Source organism: Phocoena phocoena, chromosome 1 (genome assembly GCF_963924675.1).
Source record: "Phocoena phocoena chromosome 1, mPhoPho1.1, whole genome shotgun sequence".
NCBI classification, from domain to species: domain Eukaryota; kingdom Metazoa; phylum Chordata; class Mammalia; order Artiodactyla; family Phocoenidae; genus Phocoena; species Phocoena phocoena.
The window spans coordinates 7,869,102-7,890,962 of record NC_089219.1 but is presented as its reverse complement, the minus strand read 5'-3'; the positions used below and the strand labels follow the sequence as shown (position 1 = coordinate 7,890,962).

The 21,861-nt window shown below is 41.5% G+C and overlaps 1 protein-coding gene across 2 annotated transcripts in view; it reads right to left on the bottom strand.

Annotated features, from left to right (window-relative positions):
• Window positions 1-21,861, bottom strand: part of KIF1B (kinesin family member 1B) — a 130,195-nt gene that overhangs the window by 19,137 nt on the left and 89,197 nt on the right. For both annotated transcript variants that reach the window (XM_065888131.1, XM_065888124.1), the window contains 11 exons: window positions 20,792-21,040; window positions 13,528-13,646; window positions 12,460-12,545; window positions 11,984-12,113; window positions 11,646-11,808; window positions 8,858-8,948; window positions 6,965-7,083; window positions 6,250-6,305; window positions 4,013-4,121; window positions 2,603-2,669; window positions 1,556-1,640 (listed from right to left, as the gene is read on the bottom strand). In XM_065888131.1, coding sequence (XP_065744203.1) covers window positions 1,556-1,640; window positions 2,603-2,669; window positions 4,013-4,121; window positions 6,250-6,305; window positions 6,965-7,083; window positions 8,858-8,948; window positions 11,646-11,808; window positions 11,984-12,113; window positions 12,460-12,545; window positions 13,528-13,646; window positions 20,792-21,040 — 1,274 coding nt within the window. The remainder of the gene's footprint in view (window positions 1-1,555; window positions 1,641-2,602; window positions 2,670-4,012; window positions 4,122-6,249; window positions 6,306-6,964; window positions 7,084-8,857; window positions 8,949-11,645; window positions 11,809-11,983; window positions 12,114-12,459; window positions 12,546-13,527; window positions 13,647-20,791; window positions 21,041-21,861) is intronic.

Genomic DNA, 21,861 nt, shown 5'->3' with positions numbered 1-21,861 from the left:
CTTCTACAAACTTCTTAAGCCACTGCCTTCATTACACCACTTTCTTTTTCAAAATCTTACAATGCTGTTTTCAAATAACAGTAGGGGATGCAGCACTGCATAGAGGTTAAGAACACAGTCTCTGGAGCAGGACTGCCTGGGTTCAAATGTCAGCTCCAACACTAACTATCTGTGCGGCCTGGGCATATGCTCAGCCTCTGAGCCTCACTTTCCTCACCTGTGAAGTGGGAATAACAATTCTTCCCTTATAAGATTGTTATGATCATATTATATGTTTGTTATGTTATATTAAATAAACTAATATTTTTAGAGCATTCAGAAAAGCACCTGCCACATTTCACGTTTGTTATAAAAATAATAAGCCATAGGGTTATAGAGAAGCCTTAGTTAACTGCTGCCTCTGCACCCCACCCTTTCTGGTCAGAAAGCATCTCTCTTGTTTTATGTAATAATTAATCTTGAACAGCTTGAAAACCACTGCCCCAGATAGGACAGAGTATAATCTTCCTTCCAGGCCTTCTTAATCTGGTCCACAGATACGCAAGGGGTTTATGATTAGAATTCAGGAGGTCTGAACTGGATGGGAAAAAAAAATTACAACTTTATTTTCAGGAACCTCTAACTGAAATTTGCCTTTCCCTGCAATTATGAGGGGAGGGCACAAACCACAGGAGAATCAGCAGTACCCATACCTCTGTCCCCAGCAGAAATCACAGATGTTTTCGTATCACACTAATGTGAAGGATCTTGACATTCATCACCACTTTGAAATGATAGAAATTAGACCTGCTGCTTATTGACCACATCACTGAAGAGCTTATGTTACAAATTTGTTTAGTAGTTTAACAATTGTATTTCAATATTAGTAGTTCCCTTTGTAGTCCTAAGTGCTTTATTTTCTACATTTAAAAACATAATTCTGAGGCTTCACCACTGCCAAAGGGGTCCATGGCAAAACTAGGTTCAGACCCCCTGCCTTAGGCTCTCGTTCTACAGCTTATGCTGTTTGGCCACTCTTTCCTCTCATGGTGCTTTAGTTTAGTCTCCCCACTCTGGCCATAGATTTCTAGCCATTTGCACGTTAGACATTGCTGACTCTAACTCCAAATGCTTGCAGAAAAACGAAACCCTCTAAGTTCTCTCAAATCTACTCAGATCATCTCCCACAAGCTAACCCAGTTCTCCTGGATCTTTTTTGTCGGCAACTCTTTTAGCACAGGTCTTTCAGTTGTTCTCATTTGGTACTCACTCATCAAAATGCTCTGTACATGCACACACGCTGTCTCCTCACTAGACCCCAAGCTCACAAGGAGCGGAGACTTCTCTTAGGCCCTCTCACAGCCTCGGGCCCAGAACTGCTCCCACAGACACTGAGAAAAACAATGGTAGGTTGAATAACTGATGAAGGGAGCTGGGAAACAAGAGTAGTTTCCAACTCAAGGACTCTCTTCTGACAGTCACGCTCTCCAGGGCAGCCTTCCGCACACTCCCTGTGCTCCGAACAGGGAGCAGTCACTCCGCTAAGGCCCGTCCTCAGCTGCTGGAACATACTCACCTCCCACCAGCTCACGGACATCCTTCCAGTGGAGTTCACTCCCTTTCTCATGGATAATGGTTACTGTGATCCTTCGCTGGATGCCCTAGATAATGGAGCAGGGTTGCAATTTAGCTGGGACAATCTCTTATTTCCTCTTGTCTGTTGTTTTCTGGATTGTCTGATGGGCAGGAAGGGGAGGTATGGAAGGGGAGGTATGGAGGGGGAGGGGAAATGCTGTCCACACTGCTATTCTGAACAAAGGGACACAGGTCAGGGACTGAGGAAGAGCCAGGTTCTGATATGGCTTTTAAGAACTGATGCCCAGATTGAAAGTCCCCGAGTGTGCCCATCTGGCTCATAAGCACTTTTGGGCACTGACTAAATCTACTTTTGATTTGCCAAAGGGGGACCTACATTTCATGGCCAGATTTTTAGTCCACTGAAACCTTCATCTTCAATCTCCATTAAGAACTTTTGGCTGTGAAAGCAGAGTTTCCAAACATCACCAAGTGAAAATTGTATAAAATAACATGGGAGCTGCACAAATTACTACGTAACTGAATGAAATAAAGTCTTTCAAGATAGCTCTTTTAAAATATATTTACGGGGCTTCCCTGGTGGCGCAGGGGTTGAGAGTCCGCCTGTCGATGCAGGGGACACGGGTTCGTGTCCTGGTCTGGGAGGATTCCACAATGCCGCAGAGCGGCTGGGCCCGTGAGCCATGGCCGTTGGGCCTGCGCGTCCGGAGCCTATGCTCCGCAACAGGAGAGGCCGCAACAGTGAGAGGCCTGAGTACCGCAAAAAAAAAAAAACCCAAAAAACAAAAAAAAACCCATATATATATATATTTACACATAAAAGCCAGGGTATATATCAATAAATATAAGCCAAGGTTTGAGAAACATTAAGGAAAGGAGAAAAAAAAAATGATAGGGCAATGTCCCCTGACCTCCAAATACCCTTGAAATGGAGATTAAAAAAAAGCAGAGAAACAGAGAGTTATGTTTCTTATTCTAACTTTTTTGGTGTTCCCTTCTAAGCCCTCTTTTGCTCCTTCATTAGTACCTGGTGAAGCAAAAATGTCCCTTGGCAGGGCAAGCCTGCTGTATGATCAACCACAGCTGGAATATACCTATAAAAACAGAAATGTAAAAGAAAGCAATTAGACAGAATGCTTGTGCTAAGTGCCACTTCACCTGCAAGGTCCTCCCTGGTCACTCCAGCCCTCAGTGGTCTTTGTTTTCTAACCTCTGATCCCATGTCTTTCTCACCATCTGGGGTGGACATTTAATTGGACAGTCCTATGCATTTAGTAAACCTTTCCACATATGTATGTCTCATCATCCTGACTAGACTGAAGTATTCATAGGGCAGTAACATCTTTTGGCTCCAATCCCAGCTCTCTAACAGATAGTTCCATAAATAACATATAACTGCAATGGTAAGTGTCAGGAGATAAGAAAGAGATAATTTCAGATTCTAGATCATTTTTTAAGAATCAGAAAGCAATTAACTCAGTAGAAACCATTTACTGTAACTACTGCTCCCTCATAATGCAAGTTATAATCACATTATAGATCTGTCTGTGGAAAGTCAAATTCCTCGAAGCAATGTCACTACTGACAACTCTATATAGGATCGATAGAGCCAAACCTCACACACGGTAGGAACTCAATAAATGTTTTATGGAGGTGATCATAATGGTATTACCCAGCATTATAAATAGAGGATCATTAAGATAACATTTATCCCCTACCCTTTACACTAACTGATACAGCCCCTTGCCTCTGTTTCGGGAGAGGGATCTCTTTTGTGTTTTTCAAAAGCATTTCTGAGACAACTAGAAACAGTAATTACATTCGTCACTTAGTCTAACACAGCTCATACACAGAGAGTAAGCTGATGCTGATCATTCTGATCTGGGCCAGTGGTCCTCAACTGGGGGTAATTTTGACCCCTAGGGGCCATCTGGCAATGTCTGTTGTCACAGCAGGAGGGGAGGTGCTACTGGCATCTTATGGGTAGAGGCCAGGGATGCAGCTAAATATCCTACAATGCACAGGACAACCCCCAACAACAGAGAACCATCTGGCCCCAAGTAGTGAGAGGCTGACAAACCTTGGTCTACAGAAACATTCTGTCCCCTAATCCCCTTTGGCCCTTTTATGTGCAATACGCTTCTGACTCCCTTTGCTTTGCTGCTGCTAAAACCCACTTTGCAGGTTGTCTTCCCTCATAGCAAAGTGCCATTCTTCACAATCTCGCTATTGCTAACAAGAAGGTACATTATTATACTAGACAGTTCTCTGACAAACATCTGATTCAAAGAATAATATAAAGACCCTCCCCACCCCAAATTCAGTTCAAAACTGAAATGTGACACTGTTCTGTGAGCCCAAAGACGAGAGACTCAAAATGACATTTTCTAATTTTGGAAAAGTTGCCATATTTAAAAATTTATAAAGTTGGACTTACTCTCCTGTGGGCTCCAATTCACTGATCTCAAACCAAACCAGAAGATCGTACTTGCTCATGCTCTGGCCAAGGCTGGTTTTGCTCATGGTATTTAACTTGGTGGCTGGAACTTTTAAAAGTTTTTGGAAAATGTTAAAATTTGGTCCAAGTCTACTCAGCAAAGGTATAAACTTCTCTAATGTCAGTCTTCAAGGACACACTTGGGAAAGGCAGCGAGAGTGAGGGGATAGATTTCAGTGCAGAAGAGCCAGAGAAACTTCACCGTCAACTATATTAGTACCTCTAACTTCAGAGAACAAGGAAAACGGAGAGTCAGCATCTTTTTCCCTCTCAACAAACTACCCAATGATGAGAAAACAGGTTTCATGCAGAGTAAATGTGCTCACAAAACCATTAAAAAACCTTCCTTAGACTCTCACATTTGCGGCATGCAGAGCACGGTAACAATGTGGGACAGGCAATGTGGGGCGAGCCTCGCTCATCACAGGGCCTCATCAAAGCTGCTGTGGCGGGAAAGACCCATCCTCCAACCCAGTGGTTCCTGAACCTCCCTGCACACGAGGGTCACCTGGGGATCTTAAAGATGGCCCAGGCCACACCGCCAGCCAATTAAATCACAGTCTCTAGGGGTGGGACTCAGCCCTCTGAGAGGTTTGAAGCCCCCCCAGGTGATTCTAATGTGTGGACAAGTTTGGGAACCACTGGTCTCATCTGTAAATACAGGATTCTGTAAATGATCTCATGTTACCCATTTTCTTCAGATTCTTATCTGTACTCCATATTCTTATCTGTACTGATGAAATGTATTAGCCAAAACCCCCGTACTTTCAAGAATTTCAGATTCCACGTGGTGGGCATTTTGAAACACTATGTAGAAATTCTGAAATCTTGGCAATACAAAGAGGGCTCTCTGCTCTGAACCTGGGAGCAGTGGTGTGAGTCCAGTGACTTGGGATCTAATTATCGCTCAACCACTAACTAGCTATGAAACTTTGGTTGAGTCACTTAACCTCTGGGAGTCTGTCTCCTCAACTAGAAAATGAAGATCATAATATCCTGCCTACTATCTAAAAAGATGTTGTGAGGATCCACAGACACAATGCATCTAAAGGGGCTGTGTGACTCATACACCGCTATTCAGAGGCATGGCCTATCAGCATTGTTCACCCCAGCTGAATTCCAGGTAAGCTGGTGATGATGCTAGTCAAGAAGATGATAGGGGGTTAATGGCTCTGGTGGGCATCTGAGGGTCAGAAAGCAAAACTAGAGCATTACAAAAAGCCAGCTACCAGTAAAAAAATCCTTTAAAATTAAAAATACCATTGCAAAGAATCCACACCAACAAATATAAGGAGCCCCCCCACCCCCCACCCCCCTGGATGATATGAAAGGGGCATAAATAGAGAAGGTGCTTCCTAAAAACCTCTCTGAAGGAAATGTGCTATGATCTTGACAACGTGCTGAACTCTACATGCACGTCAAGTAGCAAACAGAAACGTCGGTGTTTCATACACGGAGAGCCAGGCTTTAGGACCAGCCTCTGAGGATGGTTCTAAATCTAAGGCAGAGCCAATTTTAGCTACTAACCATCTCGTTTAGGTACCCTCTCGGTCTGGCGGCTGGGAACTGGCAGAAAGAGAAAAGGCGGCATTGGGTCAGCCTCATCCTGGAAGGTGGCAATGGCGGAGGATGCGAGCACACTGGCGTGCTCAGAAAATGTGTCCAACACATGCACATTCACATAGTCAGATATGAGAAACCGAATCAGCTCAATCTTTCTCTCATGGTCTGAAGGCAGGACGGAGGCGAGGAGCACAGAGGTGGAGAATGAGCACAGGGCGGGGTGGGAATGAGGCAAGTGGGCAACGAGGAAAAGGGATGAAAATAAACAAAGAAAAATCAGAACAGGATACATGAACATGCGGAATAAATGTAGTATGCCAAGGAGTGCCCAGTCACCTGACAGTTAAAGGGAGTTACACACAAAGCAGAGAGATTTAGGAACACGGAGCTTATCAAAATCTGCAGTAAGAAGACCACAGTATCAGCGGGGATATAGAGCCCTATTGTTTGGCACCTCTTATTTCCATCAGGAGCCAACAATTCTCGTTCCTACTGGACACCGGAACACACAAGGATGCACAGAAGTGGAGTAGGAATTTGAATATGATTTTTTTATCTGAAAAGTCACTCAGAATAAGAGATGTACATCATACAAAGAATGCAGCTGTGCTCACCTGGCTTGGATAGTGGCATGGGCGGAGGGAAGAATCGTCGAGATGGCTGGGGTGGACTGCAAAGGAAGACAGAAGTTCTTCAAGACTAAACAGTTCTTCAAGACTGGTATTAGTGGCGTGTTTAAATCCCCTTTAAAAATGGATCATTTGTACTTTCAACTCTGGTACCTTATCAGATATCAGATATAAACCCACACAGTAAAACTGAGGCTAAGACATTTTGATAAAAGTCCCCTTGTAAGTCAGAGCTCACAAATAAGAAAATTTTTTCTGTTAAGAAGGACACTCTGCCATCATCCCGAAGTCCCCATCATTGTCCTCCTCCCCAATTTTGATGTCTCCACTTAGAGACACATGCTTCATAGTAGCTTTATGCTTCATAAAGTTCTGGGCGGTTAGGACCAATTATACACAACTTTCAGGTTATATCCCTATCACCTCAACTTCCTATCCTATTCAAAGTCTCTTCCTACAAAAAGACAGTACTCAAGGTCACCTGGGCAAAACTCAGTTTGCTCTACCTACAGTTAGTGACTGGGTGGCTTAGAAGAAAGATGGTGATGTTTCTGAAATGGAAACATAGGGTAATATATAAAACTGTTATTTACCTATCTTAATTCCTCAAAAGACTTCTTCTTTTCCAGCAAGTGACAGTAACAACAATAACAACAGCAGTAATATCAATAACAAAAATCTTTGCTCATTCGGTCCAAACCTGTTAAGCTCCTGTCCTTGCAGGTGAAGTGGGTGCTGCTGATAATGCCCAAAGACTTCAAACACGATAGGTTTCGTTTTGATATAGTCCACAAATGATTCCGTAACCTCCACTGCAATCTAATAAGGAATAAAGGCAACCTAGATTAGCTAAAGATTTATTATAGGAAAATACACATTTTTGCTGCAAACAGCACTACAGCACTTTGAGTACCCAGTATGTGCTGGGAATTTTACTATGAAGGCCTCTCACACCAAAAGAGAGGGGCTCTTCTCCGGTTTTCGTTCTACAGTTAACTTCACCAAGCTTCAGGCATTCAACACCCTCCACTGTCTGCCCCAAATGACCTCTGGCCCCTCTGCTGCCCTTCACACAATGTTTGGACTCAATCTGCTGCTCCCTTCACCTGCTCTCTCCTCCACCGTGCCTGAGGGCTGGCCCAGGCTTCAGCCGTGCCTGGGAGGCCTTCCCACATCTCTGTACCTCTGTCATCCCTGTACTTCAAGGCCCAGCTCAAATGGCAACAACAGTATGAAAAACACGACTGCAGACTCTGTGCCAGGTACAGTGCCAAGCGTGACCCACCTTTTCTTATTTACACTACAGTCTTCAGGAAGTTCCCCCACCTCCTTTCTCTACAAAAACATCCACCCCCAACAAAGAATGTAGCTTAAAAGACTCTTCCCATTAGTAGAAATAACTCTCTCTTCTCTACTCCCGTTGCATTTAATGAATACCTTTCAAATGTTTCTATATCCTGTATCACTACTGTTTAAATATGCATTTATTTCCCCTATCATAATTCTAAGCTCTTCGGAGGCATAATCTACCCTGTGATCCATCTGAGCACCCCCCCAGTGGCATCAGGCACAGTCCTTGTGCACAGGAGCCAATCAATATTTATCATATACAGGCATGCTCATATTTATACAATTAAACATAAACAAGAAAACAGTGTGTTCTGTATTTGCTTGTTCCATTTCTGGAGTTGCCCTTTCCTCTCGCATTTTACGGAGTGGATTATGGTTGGCAGGAGAACGAGACTGTTCAAGCAGTAGTGAAGCTCCTGGATGCTAGAGCCACGTTTCCCTGGGTTCAAACCCCACCTCTGCCTCTTCCTAGCTTTGTAACCTTGGTGAGTGACTTCGAGTGCTCTCTGCCTCGGTAATCTCAACTATAACGTGGGGATTATGATAGTATATGGCATAAAAGTGAGGATTAAATGAATTAAGACACAAAAACACACCTGTAACAATGACTGACACAAAATAAGCTCTCAGTGAATGTTAGCTATTGTCATGAGGATCACGACTTTTGCACAGAGTTGAGCAAATCTTTCTAGAAGAGATAGAAGGTCTGTTTTCTTATTCCACTTATGAGAGAGTTGTAAGGGGCATTAGAGGGCTAATCATAGAATCAGCTGCAAGGAAACAGATTCTGAATCTTAATTTAGCTACAAAATGTATTTCATAGTTTCTACATTAATTGCAACCAAATTATTTGGCTCTTATGGTTTAAAGAATAACATATTAACTTTAACAAAACTCATATGCAACATGCTTGTTATTCTAGGAAGGAAACACTAAAACAACTCACTACATTCAAACCGACAAAAGATTTATTGGCAGACCAACCCCCAGGCTACTCACAGGCCCCACTGTAATTCAGAGAACATGCTGCCTGCTCTGTCCGCTGAGGATTAGCTCAGGGCCCTGGCCGCTCCCTCCACTGTCTGTTCTCATCACAGAGCTCCCCCTACACAGCATCTTAGATTATCAACCTTCTTCAGCTGAGAAAGCCAAAGGGCCCCACACATGACGACTGCCTCACCCCAGCTGCTTCAAGGTACCACAAACCCGCAAAACATTTGGCAAAAACGTCCACGTCACTTACATTCTGCACATGATAAAAGCCCAGAGGACTTCCTCTGCCATTGTTTTTGAGGGGTTCAGTGGAGAACGCTTCATCATGGCGATGCAAAAAGCTTAAGAGAAAAAAAAAAAGACCCGCGTGAATTTCGTATTAACGGTTTTATCAGGATCAGCTTGGATCCCACGGAAAGTAGCACCTTACTTAAGTAGAGTCTTTAACTGAGTCAAGTTATTTATGTTTCCTTGTAGAGAACGTTTTCCATATCACTCAGGTAGCATTTTAGCTTTTGTGTCAAAAATGACTGAAAAATCAACTAACCCTCTCACTTAGCCATGTGAATGTATGAACAGTGAATTCAGTGAACTCCTATTCCCTTGTAAAAGTTTTTTACTGAAAATAAAAATTGTGAAATCATTTTGTACAGAAAAGATTTGGCAGATTAAAGCTTCTATAAGGTAGTATCAAAGCCTGTGGACAGCATACTTGCCTGGGAGTCTATCTAAGACCAGCTAGGAGGAGATTCAAATATCACCTCTTCCAGGAAAACTTCCTTGACTCACTCAAACAGTTCTATGTTCCCACAGCACTAGAGACCTATTTTTCTTCAACAGCAATGATATCATTGTTTGTAATAATGTACTTATTTGCTTGTCTCCCCAAAAGACAGTGAGTGTCTCCCAGAGGGCTCTAAATGTAGAAAATACTCCTGAAATATTTGAGTCAGTGGGCTATGTTGACTTATTCTCATAAATATGAGATTTTATTGTTCTCTCTCCCTCCCTATTATTAGTCTGACATAAAAAGAAGTGGAGAATTATAGAATACTCAATTCAAAGATTTACTGCCAGATAGAAATATGCACCAGAAGGACATCCCACACTCCTGCAAGAAAAAAATGGAAGTAAGAGAATACTTTTTTTTTTTTTTGGCTGTGCCATGCGGCATGTGGGATCTTAGTTCCCCCGACCAGGGTCTGCAGTGGAAGTGCGAAGTCTTAACCACTGGACCACCAGGGAAGTCCAAGAACACTTAGAGTAGGGGGTAGAAAGACCAGGATCATGAACTACCAGTCTTCCAAATTACACTTGACCTTTGAACAACACAGGTTTGAACTGCGTGGGTCCACTTATACGTGGATTCTTTTCCATAGTAAATACTGGGGTACTGCACAATCGGCAGTTGGTTGAATCCTTAGATGCGGAACTGCGGATATGGTGGAACCCTGGATACACACTCGGATTTTTGACTGTGCGGAGGGTCAGTGCCCTAATTCCTGAGTTGCTCAAGGGTCAACTGTAATTCACTGAGCCCGAAGACAGTGGTGTACTTCTGCCAGGCATCCAAATCACTGATAATACATACCGCTGTGGCACTATAGCATTCCACACTACGTGTACTCTCGTCTATTTTCTTTCTTCTCATTTTCTCCTTACCTCTCTCCCTTTCCTTCTCTTACTTCTTACTCCTTTTTTTCTTCCAATTTCTTCCTCTCCAGACCACACAGTGTACCTGCCAGAGGCGCCATGAGCATCAGCTGATCTCTGATCTACACTCCAACAAGGCTCTGCTTGGAGCAGATACAAATACCCTGGGGTTCCACAGAGGTGACACATGAAATCATTCACATTGCTCTACAGCTCTGTTTTCCCTATGCAGGCCAGATGAGAGTTTATAAAAACCTCAGAAGAACTTGAGTCTTCTTTCAGCATGAGTCAACATGCCCTTTCCTCCACAGCTAATGCCAGGTGGAGATGCTACTCTCTTTTTAGGAGACTTTAGGACAGAAGTCAACATACCACTATTGCCATTTCAGATGTCAGTTAACCAAGTAGGTCTTTTCCACAAAATACATCAGTTACTAACTGAGGCTATTAGCAAAAACACATTAAATGGCCAAAGCCTATACTGGACAGATACTATTTCATCAATTATAATTACAGCAAATGATATTAGCGGCTTACTATGTAATAATCACATTTAATTGAGGACTTGGCTAAAATCTATGTAAAAAGCAATGCTGCTTTAGGACCCCAGAGAAGGCTAAGGCACATACTGAGGGGAAATGAATGGCAGAAATCTAAAGCAGCCTTTTGGTGGCACCAGTGGCAAACTGTGGGCTTTAGGAATGGGGTGGCTCAGACTTCATTCTCTTGTACTGTGGCCCTTTCCAAGTGCTGAAGACATATTGATGTTTGGGGGTATTAAAACTTAAAGATTCTCCAAAAAAATGTTTTTTGGAGGTCTTGAGATGAAAGTACCTAGAGCACAGAGCTCCAGAGGGTTATAGGATAGAAAATGCTTAGAAAGTGGATGAGGAATGAAACCTGTCACATCTTCTCGACGTACTTACTAGCTTTTTTTCAGTGGATGCAGAATTTTGCTGCTCTTTAAATGACTTACATTTTCCCTTTCCCAAGTATTAAATAAGCATAATTGGTGGTTGGATAAGTCATTGTTTTCATACTTGTTTATTAACGAGACATTTCAGCATGGAGAGCATTTAAAAAGACTAGTAAGTAGGCTCATCTGGATCTGATCCTATACTCCTGGCAGAGAGCGACAGTCCACAACCAAACCTTCTAGCAGGATATGTGGCCACACTCCTCGCCACAACGAACTCTGTTTCATTCCATTGTATGTTTCCAGTTCTTACTCCCATCTTGAGTGAAGAAAGCATTTTATTTCAGTGGCTGGTAGTCATTTCTCTCTCAAGAGTGTACTACCTGGCAAGTGTTACATCGCTCTATAGTGCACAAAGGACATCATCCGGGGTAAAAGCCTAGGGAGGCAGAGCAAAGGGGCGGCTTACTTGAACTGACAGAAGATATCTGCATACTCTGGGAGGATTCCGCTGGCCTGCAACACTGTTACACGGAAAGTGAAGGCACTGCCCAGTTTCAGGTGGTTGCCAATCTCTTCAGAAAATCCTTCCATTACCATCTTACCATCCAGCAAAGTGCTTGACTTCAAATCTAAAGAGGGTCAAATGAACACACATATGGTTCAAGTAACACACAAAGCACCTTTCAGAGAGTAGAGTGTACCTCTCCATCCCTAGATGATAAAAGCAACTATCTTCCTTGACAATGGTCAGTATTTTTCCCTCTTTGAAAACATATGCAATCATAGCACACTCTGATTACACACCCAAGTCATTCATTCGATTGATTTCTTCTGGAGGAGTGATGACCTCAGAACTCTGACCCTGTCCTTCCACAATCCTCAGCTCCTCCAAGGATAGACCAGAACGGGTCATTGCAACCGAAGAAAAGTTACTCTGAAAACAAGGCAGGGGTAAGTAGATGATAAAGTAGCATGACAACATATTTTCCCCCCATTTCCGTAACTTATATTTATTTGCCCAACAAATAATAGTGACTGAAAAGTTATGTGGACTAAGAGCTGCCTGAGAAAAAGGCAATACAACGCAATATAAATGCTGGGCCTCTACCCTCACCTCGGTCATTGTTAGACACGTCCCGTATTCTGTTAACTGTCCTGTGGTAACCTATACTTTTTAGTTCCAGGCAGAACTGCTCTCCAGTGCTGAACATCCTCCTCACAAAACCTGCCTACTTCCTTATCCTTCCACAAGGTTTTCCTCTTCCTGGCAGATTTCTCACCTGATTAAAGTACTCGTTATCAAAAGAGATTTTAGCTGTTCCTGACTGTCGAATTCCAGAACCATAATCAGGAGCTTCTTCGTCCGCTAAGTAGAGGAAAAAAAAAAAAAGAAAGAAAAAAAAAAGCAAGGATGAGACTACATATGGGGACAAGGAGGAATGACTCCTATTGGATTACAATAATAAAAATATATAGGAAAGTAAAATAAAAATAAATAGGAGATAGTGGGCTTTAGGGTTCTCAAACTTTAATACAAGAGGAGACAGTAAAGAACAAGTCTTTTGCGTGAGAAAGAAAGAGACCAAAGCAGTAAAGTCAAATAGGCTGCTTCCAACTCTACTCAGGTAAACTTACCACCTCCTTAGCTCGAATGAACTAATGAATAAAGGATCGGTTTCATTCCCGATGTTGTTCAAATGTCATACTTAGAAATACTGGTCCCTTCACTTGACAAGATCATATTCAATAACACTCAATAAATATTTGAAAACATTAGACTGTACTTGTGAAGACCTCCATAGCTCAACGCTGGTGACTATCATGCATTTCCACGGGGAAAGGCTGAAAGAGGTCACTAAACACAGCACAGCAGTTGGAAACTAGAACAGAAACGTTACAGGAAACAGCCACATTCTTTCTTCAGAATGTAGGTTGCAGCTTGGAAAAAAGTATAAAGTGTCAACATCTTGATCCACACATTGCACAACAGCAGCCAAAGTACAGAAACGTCTAGCAGAAGTATCCTGACAGAAAATTAGGCAAGAAACCGTCTGAAAATCCTGTTATTTCTGAAGCAGTTAAGGTACATCATTTAAAATGCAAATGACTTTTATAAAGGTAACCCAAGGGTTGTTCTTCATGTTAAAGAGATCCCTTTACCCCATTATTCCAAAACAGCAGTAGCCCAAACCAAACAGGATCTACTCATGATACTTGGGAACAGCAGCTAGAAAGGAAGCAATAAAGGCTTTCTTCAGTCTGCACTGAAGCGCGGCCCTTATGGAACTGGCCTCCTTTGTCTCGAGGCAGAGGACCCACGGCCCTCATTTCAGAAGAGGGGCGCCTACCTGCGATGGCCTGCACAGCCACACGGAGAAATCCCCGCACTTCGCCCTTCTCACTGACAACGGCCACCCTGTGAATCAGGGGCACGGGGTACAGCAGGTTGCTCAGGTAAACAAATGCTCTAGAGACAGAAACCAGGAGACAGACATCTGAGCATCCCACAGGTAGAGAAGGTGGCTTTCAGATTTACTGAGAATACCTTCATGAAACTGTGAGCTGGCTTCTGGGCCCTGTCTTAAGGTCACCTCTATGTTCTGTACTCTCAGACTGCCTCCTGTTGCTTTTTCAGAATACATAACGTATAAACAAATGCAAATGCTTGGTAAAGCAGTGGAAAAGACCAACGTACACCAAATTACTCCCTATAAGAATTACTACCATAGGTAGAGTGACCACTGGAAGTAGACTTCCAAGATACTCCTCTACAAATACTGCTACGAGTGGGAAAAGGGAGCCCATTAAGGAGTTTAACCTTTTAATGTAACTAATTACAAAGAGGTTTTTGTTTTGTTTTCCCCAATAGATAATACAGAAATCAGCAGACAAAAATGGTCAGAGAAATGTGACTGAAATACAGTCAATAACTCTAAAATAGATTTCAATTCACAACGTTGTGGGTCTTTATTTTCACCCTAAGAAATGACCATGATCTTTAGGCAGGGTGACTGACACATATGGGCAGAAAGGCCATGTAGCCAGAAATTTCTTTGTTAGTGAGCTTAAGAGACTCTGGATGGACATCAAGATAAATGCTAAGGGAGAAGGAGACAGCTGATCCCTAAAGGGTTGCTTTTGCTTCTAGGGTTCAAAACTTTATTCAGAAATGCATATACACGAGGTAAGACCTAACACTTTTCAACTTCAAATGAACTAGCAAAGTCGTATCACATTTGTTCTCTTTTTTTCTTCTTTCATTATTTTGTAGCTATTGACTATTTTTAAGCAACACAAACCGGTGATCACAAAGCTTGGGTGTTCATTCCAATTAGTGGGTGGGAAATAGAATCTAGTTCCTACTATTATTCCTGTCTTCCCACTTGGTATATGCTGATCTTTGAAGACAAGACAAGACAAAGAGTAAACATTTGCATCAAGAAATCACACATAACTAAATGTGACACATGCAGGCATACCTCGTTTTATCGTATTCCACTTTCTTACGCTTTGCAGATATTGCATTTTTTACAAGTTGAAGGTTTGTGGCAACCCTGTCTCCAGCAAGGTGAAATTTTTCCAACATTTGCTTGCTTCATGACTCTGTGTCACATTTTGGTAATTCTCACACTATTTCAAACTTTTTCATTTTTTTTTTTTTATGGTCATCTGTCATCTTTGACGTTACGGTTGTAATTGTTTAGAGGTGCCACAAACTGCAACCATACAAGACACTGAACTTAACCAATAAATGTGTGTTCTGACTGCTCCAACAGGCCACTCCCCCGTCTCTCTCCCTCTCCCTGGGCCTCCCTATTTCCTGAGACACAACAATACTGAAATTAGGACAGTTAATAACCCTACAATGGCCTCTTAAGTGTCTAAGTGAAAGGAAGAGTCTCATGTCTCTTACCTGAACACAAAAGTTAGAAATAACTAACTAAGCTTAGTGAGGAAGGCATGTTGAAAGCTGAGACAGGCTGAAAGCAAGGCCTCTTGTGCCAGTCAGACAAGTTGTGACTGCAAAGGAAAAGCTCTTGAAGGAATTAAAAGTGGTACTCCAGTGAATACACAAGTGATATAAGAAAGCAAAAAAGCCTTATTGATGATATAGAGAAAGTTTTAGTGGTCTGGATAGAAGATCAAAACAGCCACAACATTCCCTTAAGCCAAAGTCTAATCCAGAGCAAGGCTCTAACTGTCTTCAGTTCTATGAAGGCCAAGAGAGGTAAAGATGCTACAGAAGAAAAGTTTGGAGCGATCAGAGGTTGGTTCATGATGTTTAAGGAAAGAAGTCGTCTCCATAACATAAAAGTGCAAAGGGAAGCAGAAGTGCTAATGTAGAAGCTGCAGCAAAGTATCCAGAAGTCCCAGCTAAGTTAATTAATGAAGGTGGCTACACTGAATAAGAATTTCAGTGTAGATGAAACAGCCTTTTATTGGAGGAAGATGCCATCTAAGACTTTCAGAGCTAGAGGGAAGTAAATGTCTAGCTTCAAAGGACAGACTGACTCTCTTGTTAGGGGCTAATGCAACTAGTGACCTGTAGTTGAAGCCAATGACCGTTTACCATTCAGAAAATCTTAGGGCCTTTAAGAATTATGCTAAATCTACTCTGCCTGTTTTCTATAAATGAAACAACAAAGCCTAGATGACAGCACATCTGTTTACAACATGGTTTACTGAATATTTTAAGCCCACTGTTGAGACCGACTGCTCAGGGCAAAAAAAAAAAAAAAAAGAGCCCTTTCAAAATATTACTGCTCACTGACAATGCACCTGGTAACCCAAGAGCTCTGATGGAGATTAATATTTTCGTGCCTGCTAACACAACACGCATTCTGCAGCCCATGGGTCAAGGAGTAATTCTGACTTTCAAGTCTTGTTATTTAAGAAATACATTGTGTAAGGCTACAGCTGCCATAGACAGTGACTTCTTTGATGGATCTGGAAAGGATTGTAGGTGCCATTAGGAACATCTGGGATTTGTGGGAAGAAGTCAAAATATCATCAATATTAACAGGAGTTTGGAAGAAGCTGACTCCAACCCTCATGGATGACTTTGAGGGATTTAAGACTTCAGTGGAGAAAGTAAATGCAGACATGGTAGAAATAGCAAGAGAACAAGAATTAGAAGTGGAGCTTGAAGATGGGACTGGATTACTATAGTCTCATGATAAAACTTTAATGGGTGAAGAGTTGCTTCTTATGGATGAGCAAAGAAAGTGGTTTCTTGAGATGGAATCTACTTCCAGTGAAGATGCTAGGAAATGACAACAAAGGATTTAAAATATTACATAAACACAGCTGATAAAGCAATGGCAGCGTCTGAGTGGACTGACTCCAATTTTGAAAGTTCTGCTGTGGGTTAGATGCTATCAAACAGCAACCTCCACCAGCAAAAAGCCTACTTCACTGAAGGCTCAGATGATGGCTAGCATATTCCTTTTAGCAATAAAGTATTTTTAAATTAAGGTACATACATTGGTTTTTTTAGACATAATGCTTTGCATGCTTAATAGACCAAATGTAATGTAAACATAACTTTTATATGCATTGGGAGACCAAAAAAGGCACGTGACTGGCTTTATAGCAATATTTGCTTTTATTGCAGTGGTCTGGAAACAAACCGGCAATATCTCCGAGGTATGCCTGTATGCATGTCTGCACCTTTTCCTGCTCTGAATCTACTTTAAAACAAAGAAAAGGAAGATGGAGCAGATTCTTGGGATTTCAACTCCAAGTAATGAAAACAATTCTGAAAATTGACAAAATACACCACAGAAAAACAAATGTTAATAAAACTGAAAGACCATAAATGAAACATGAATGAAAGTATAACAAAAATAATTGCAAGTGGACACTGAATCAGATCAAATGATGTCTACTTCCCTTTCAGTCTGCTCCAAAGGTGGGGGAGGGCAATGCTAAAAAAGAGGGATAAAGCTCCGTTGTACAAACATTTTTAAAAGAAAAGTCTAAAAAGGATTACAAACAAGAGTCTCAAACATCAACTACTGTGATAGAGTTTAAAGACTACGAATTTGGCATAAGGTACCAAATGGATAATTTCACTTTCAACGTCAGCACACATACAGACCACCTTCATTTCTCACTGGCATTCCAGCCACTGCCTGCGTTCAATGCCTTGGCCATTAAAGAGCCATCGTATATGCTCGTCCCCTGTCTGCTGTCCTCTCTGAGCTCTTCTACCCACCTCATGCCTTTGATTTCACATCATATTCCAAATACCACTCTCTTATGACAGGTCCCCCTAGTGTTTTATGATCTCAGTAACACACAACTCCATCATTGCTATGATTTCCATTTATTTATGTAATTATTTGTCTGTCTCACCCACCAGACTGAAAACCCAGGAGGGCAGGAACCATGTCTGGTCAATAAATATCTGGTGAGTGACTGAACATCTATGTACATAAGTGAATGGGAAAGTGATCTGTCGTCTATCTTTAAGTAGAAGTGGAAGATTTTTCCACAAAAATGGGTTAAACCAGAGGTAGAGAAGCAAAGCCATTCAACTTTATATTAGGTTGATTTTTCAAAGCCATACTCATGATGGATATTAACTATATAGGACATGTTTAGATTCCTAACCATATTTAATTTGTATAGCTATTTTTATACTTAAAAGTAGCTACTCAAAAACAAGAACCCCTGTTTTTAATTACATTCCAGCCACTGCCCGCGTTCAATGCCTTGGCCATTAAACAGTACATAAAGTACTGTTTGCGCAAACGTTAAAGAAGAATCTCCTTTCTGTCTATGGCAACGGCTACTCCAAAAGTGGAAGAATAGGAAGTATTCTTGTAAAGTTCCCTGTTTAGAAGAGAGAATTCTATAATTCAACGGCAGTGGTGTGTGCCTCGGCACTGTGACTACACAACTGCACAGTCACTAGACAGCTCCTTGTCTTATTATAACATAGGCTTTGGTCCAGAATCAATGCTTTGGGCTCTATACATGTTCTCGTTCTCTTATGAAGTTTTTTAAATTAGAATTTTTATAATTATTCTTCATTCTTGAGAATCCTTGTACCTTGACCTAGCAGACTGAAAGAGAACAGGGACGAGAGAGGGGAAGATGTAAAGGATGTATTAGCATAAAGTTCTATGAAGTTACATAAAAAGGGTAACAAATTCTGTCAACATAAAGATAATAAAAACCAGCATAATTATGATCAGTTACAGAAAGAATGTCAGTTCAGGTACTTAGGTCACAGAATAACCAGGAGACTTTTAACCCAGAACACTAGCCTAAATACTTTACATTTCATCCCAAATGACGATGGATGATTCATAACATCCCAGCATGCCATAAGAGAATAGCTAAAGGGACAAGCTCTTTTAATTTTCATATAAAAATTCACCAGAGGCAGCCAAGGCCATGAATCAAAACCTATAAATGGAATTTTACAAAAAACTGGAAAATTTTATAAGTAAATTGTATTTGCAATTATGTGCCAATACGGGAAATCTAATCCCGTGAATCACAAAAACAGCACAGAAGTTACTCCTCTTACACAGAGAATGACTGGTACGTAACTGGGTGATGTTGCATTATTACAAATTGTTTGTAGGTAAGAAATGCAGTCGAGGGTGAAAATAAAGAGCTATCCTTCACTCTGCTGACTGCTATGATTTCACCTTCTCCCCTAATACTTTTCTTGCAAAGCAAAGTCAGTTTTAGAACCTGGGAACCCAAAGAAATGGAAAGGTCAATTCCTGAGCCACAGCTCCACAAATAATTTATTTGAAAATCAAAGTAGAGTTGATTGCCTTATACCTACACTTAAATCTGATATGATTAAAATGAGAGAAAATACATATATCTTAACGCAGAGAATTTCCACATTACGTGGAATTTTCATACAACTGGCTCAAAATACAAATGCTTCTGAGTAGAACTCTGAGTAGAACCAGGATATTCATTTTGCTAGTGTGGATGAAAGAATACAAAAGATGAAAAAGATCTTTAATGCTTTTTCTTCTCCCTACCTAACTCTTCAGTTTATACTTCAGAACCTAACAGGTCTCCATTTTAGTTGCTTGTCCTAAGTTAGGTCGGTGTTCTTTCCACCACACCACATAGGGTGAAGCTACCTATTCCTCATGTGTGATAATGTAGAACAAAGTGAGCAGCGTGAGAAGCTGCAAGACTGACATCAGGACCAAGCAGTTTGTGGATAAAAACTTGATTCCAACTTCCGACCCTCTCAGAAGAGGACGGAAACAGTCATAAAGTAAGGAAAGCATTATGGTCCCATTATTGGTACACAGAAGTACCCTTCTCAATTTTAACATAAATCAGCTTCTCTGAAATTCTAAGCATCTATTCCTGGCAATATACCAGACAATATTCATGGTTGTATAATCCTTTATATTTATTCATGGAAAAACTGAATAAATACCCCTTTACCATTGTAAAACCCCAAGACTGTCTAATAGTACAGACCACAGTCACAATTGAGGCTTTAATTTCTATCAAAAAGCTTTTCTTTTCCCCCTTTCCATAAAAGTGATCATCTTTTACATTATTTATTTAGTTCTCACCAGGTAACCAACACCATACTCTGAGCTAAGTTTTAGAACCTTGTGTCCCTAATGGGTCAGGAGACTCGCTGCACTTTCATATTTTTAGATAACTGGTGCTTATCCACTAACACTAATATTTCCCTTAAAGGGTTCAACAACATGTGGTTTTAATGCAGCGTTGAAATTAAATCAAAACATAGACATAATTTTTTGTTAATCCAGTGAGTGCTGCACTGTTTAATTTGTAATTAAAATTACTTCAGCATGAAGACTGGATATAGACAAAGACCCCAGTATTAGGAACATGTGCCTGAGAGCTCTGCATCACTGACAGATGGGGCGAGAGACAATGCCTTGGTTTGGTAAGCTGAACTTAATACAAAGCAGTGTCATGGAGCACTGAACAAATATCCATTGTTGATGGTTTCAACAGATAATTTTATGAGATTCATCATTATAATGCCTATAGGTAAAATCTTAGCACAAGCCAAAGATCTATGAAACTGGCCAAAGAAAGGCATCCATTTTAGTTAGACAAAGAGGAACCTTCACGCTCTTGATTCTTTTCTAGACTCACAGACTAAGCAAGAAATAAACCTAACACTACTCCTGATTCCACTTCTGTCCTCGCGATTCCTGCTGATGCCACGAGTCCTTTCAGCCTAGCCTTGGACTTGCTCTGCTATCCTTCTCACGTTGCCCCTCTTGCTTTCTCGCTCACATTCCCACAAAGAGGAAACATCAGACACAATGACATTCTTCAACTCCATAACGGTGTGACTCTTAGCTTTGATTACTTATTCCTCTGGGGTCTCCCCCTTCAGAACAAAATTACTGGGCAGTTTGAGACAAGGAATCCCCCACGGAGAGTGTCCACACGCTGCCGCATGCTGTACCGAATAGGCCAAGTACCTCACAGATGCTGCCTGAGGGCTCTCTCAGCCAGATCAGCGTGTCATGAATTGAACTGGCTAAAGCAAAATTGTCCAAAATTGCACAAGGAGCCTCTTTAGAGCAAGAGCTGGTCCCTTTTTGCCTTTCTCACTTTAACCTCACCAACCTTCCCACTAAAATGAACCATGGGGATCTGTCGTAAAACGGGTCATGCCCATCACTGAAGAGATCTGATCCCTCCTCCGTCCCTGCGTCAGAGCCGGTGTCATCCACGAATGCCTCATCATCAAAATCCTCCATCTCATCTTGCTGCTCGTCAGCCAGCTCAGTGATGTCGGAATCGGCCGTGGAAAAAGTGGGGGAGGGCGTGCGGTCAGCAAGGCGCTCATTCACACAGCCGTGGAAAATGGGGGCGCTAGACACCAGGTAAGATGCCGACGGACACAGCCAAGGAGAGAGGAATAGTTGGTTAAACAGGAAGCTACAGCTGCCAACAGGACAGAACCCACTGGGGAACCAAAACAACACAAGCAAGTGGAAAAGCAAAGGGATAAAATAAGCATAAATCATCTGGCTCAGGTGAAATGGAACAAGGACTGATCCTTGGAATGAGAAAAGCAAAGGAAATACATGAGTAGAATATCCGAGGTAAACAATGTGCTGTAAAACATTTAAGTTCTCCAGTTCACACAAAAAATCAGCAGCCAGGTCCTCAAAGGAGCCACTCAATATTTGGTGAAATAATAAGGTTTAAATCTTTATTCCAATTCCCATGTCATCTCTGAGCAGAAAACAAAACAGATGAAATGGTACATGGCAAAGCAGGTATGTGCCTTGCTTGGGTAAGACGTGTTTGGCCAATTCATCTCTTTGAAAACGCTCTACTGTCAGAGTAGACTGGAAAAGACTTACTTCATTTCTACAAAATACTATGACTTCAGCTCCACCTTTTAACCCAGTTCCTTTAAAACTGTTGGAAAGTTTTTGCAATTAGAAAATTTTTCAAATTCTGAAATCATTAAGGTGAAAACTTATACTTCTCTGCTTTAAAAATTCTAAACCTCTAAGAACGTGACTCACGTTAAATGCTGAAAGTAAAGTATACACAAAAAAGGCTCAGGTGGATTACTAAGGTGTGCAATTATTCACTCTTGGCAAAGACTAAAGTGAGATGAACTGTTTTAAAAATTAAAGTGAGGACAATCATGGAGAGACTGCAGTCTGATAAACTGGACG